This window comes from Arachis ipaensis, chromosome B10, assembly GCF_000816755.2.
Source record: "Arachis ipaensis cultivar K30076 chromosome B10, Araip1.1, whole genome shotgun sequence".
In the NCBI taxonomy this organism is placed as follows: Eukaryota; Viridiplantae; Streptophyta; class Magnoliopsida; order Fabales; family Fabaceae; genus Arachis; species Arachis ipaensis.
Window position 1 is genome coordinate 134007628 of NC_029794.2, and position 1904 is coordinate 134009531.

At 26.9% G+C, this 1904-nt stretch overlaps 1 protein-coding gene across 1 annotated transcript in view; it reads left to right on the forward strand.

The window, feature by feature from the left end:
• Positions 1-1904, forward strand: part of LOC107621237 (protein ZINC INDUCED FACILITATOR-LIKE 1) — a gene marked incomplete in the record, with an annotated part of 8856 nt that overhangs the window by 3698 nt on the left and 3254 nt on the right. The window contains 4 exon segments of the mRNA XM_021114190.1: positions 596-658; positions 953-1002; positions 1110-1185; positions 1679-1885. Coding sequence (XP_020969849.1) covers positions 596-658; positions 953-1002; positions 1110-1185; positions 1679-1885 — 396 coding nt within the window.

The following is a 1904-nucleotide window of genomic DNA, read 5'->3' on the forward strand; positions in this document are numbered from 1 at the left end:
CAAAATTCACAATTTTTAGTATTTTAGTTTTTTATATTTAAAATTTATTATATTAGTCTCTAAAATTTAATTTCAGGCACCATATTAGTCTTTAAATTTTTTTCGACCTTAAATGAATGAACGGAATGATGAATTAGTTCTGACTTGTCACGCTAGACACATGGTTAAATGACGTCTTTTTATTTTAGCTTTTAAATAAAGTAAAAAAGATGTCGTTTTAGAGAATAAAGGAAGATTCGATGATTTGCACATCATATAAATTATTATTCTTTTTTCATTCTTGCTGTATTTAACTATTAAACGAAATGACATTGTTTAGCTTTGTATCCAGCGTAGTAAGTTAAAACTAACTCAACATTTATTTTGTTGATTCAGTACTAAAAAGAATTTAGAGACCAATATGATACTTAGAACTAGATTTCAAAGACTAGTATAATTAATTTTAAATTTAAAAGAATAAAATAATAAAAATCGTGAATATGAGAAATCACTTTGGAGATTTAGTGGCATTCTCTTGAAGGGATGAGAATAGAAAATTAAAGCAGGATATATATGTATGAATGAATGATGATTGAAGGGTTGATCTGATTTTCAGTTTAGTGCAGCTTGGGGCATAGGTTTAGTCATTGGACCAGCATTGGGAGGCTACCTTGCTCAGGTACATTTTCTTCTCTTTCCATCTCAAATCATTTGATCAAAAAAAAAAAAAACTTTTCAGGAATTGCCTTAAATTTCTTTAATTTTCACATGACCATAACTTGTTTTTTATGGACATGAGTTATTAACATTTGATCTAAATGACCAAATGTAAGTAAAGGGAAAGTTATTTTAATCCTAAAAATTAATTAACCACATTTAATTTCAAATTTAAGAAACACAGTTCTTTAATTTTTTTTTTAACTTATTCTATATGTTATGTATATATATCTAAACAATTTAATTTGTATTGCAGCCAGTAGTGAAATACCCCAATGTATTTCCAAAAAACTCAATTTGGGATAAGTAAGTGAATTTTTCCTCACTGCTCTTTAATTACTTTTATATAATATGATTTAGAAATTCATTTTCTTTTAACTTCCTTTTTCACATTGTTTCTGTTCCTATTGCAGGTTCCCATACTTCTTGCCCTCATTGATAATATCAATTTTTTCCTTTGTGGTATTAATTCTCTGCATCTGGCTTCCGGTAATTCTATGAGGACTCAACTTTTTACCATTAAGATCAAATACTTTTTTATCCTATTTTTTCGCCAGTGTATACTTAATTATGTATTAATCATGGAGTAAATTATTAAAATAGTATCTGAAAGTTCACAATGCTTAAAAAAATAATTCAAAAAGATATTAATGGTAAATTTTTAAAAAATTTAAAAATATGACCAAAAAAATTAGATATTAAATATATATTCTAAAAAAAATTTTAAAAAATTATATTTTTACAAATATTAGAAAAAATAATATATTTTAAATAGATAAGCCATTTACTAAATACAAAATTTTTTTGTCACTTATAAAAAAATATAATATTTAATATTTTTTTATCGTATTTTCAAATCATTCAAGAACTATTTTGTCGATAATATTTTTCAATATCTTTTTCTAAGCATTTGAATCTTTTGAATATCGAATTAGTAGTTAATTCTTAAACAGAACTCAACTTTTTGCATCACTGCATGCAGGAAACACTACACAACCATCCTCGGATCCATCGAGACGAGTCTGCCGCCGGTGGCCACGACGATGATTCTTTAGAAACCGGCGGCACCGGGTCTGATGATAAAGACAAAACAATCCAAAAGGATGAAAACCTCTTTTTGAATTGGCCTTTAATGTCATCAATAATTGTTTATTGTGTGTTCTCCCTCCATGATATGGCTTACCAAGAGGTATATCTACATATGATTC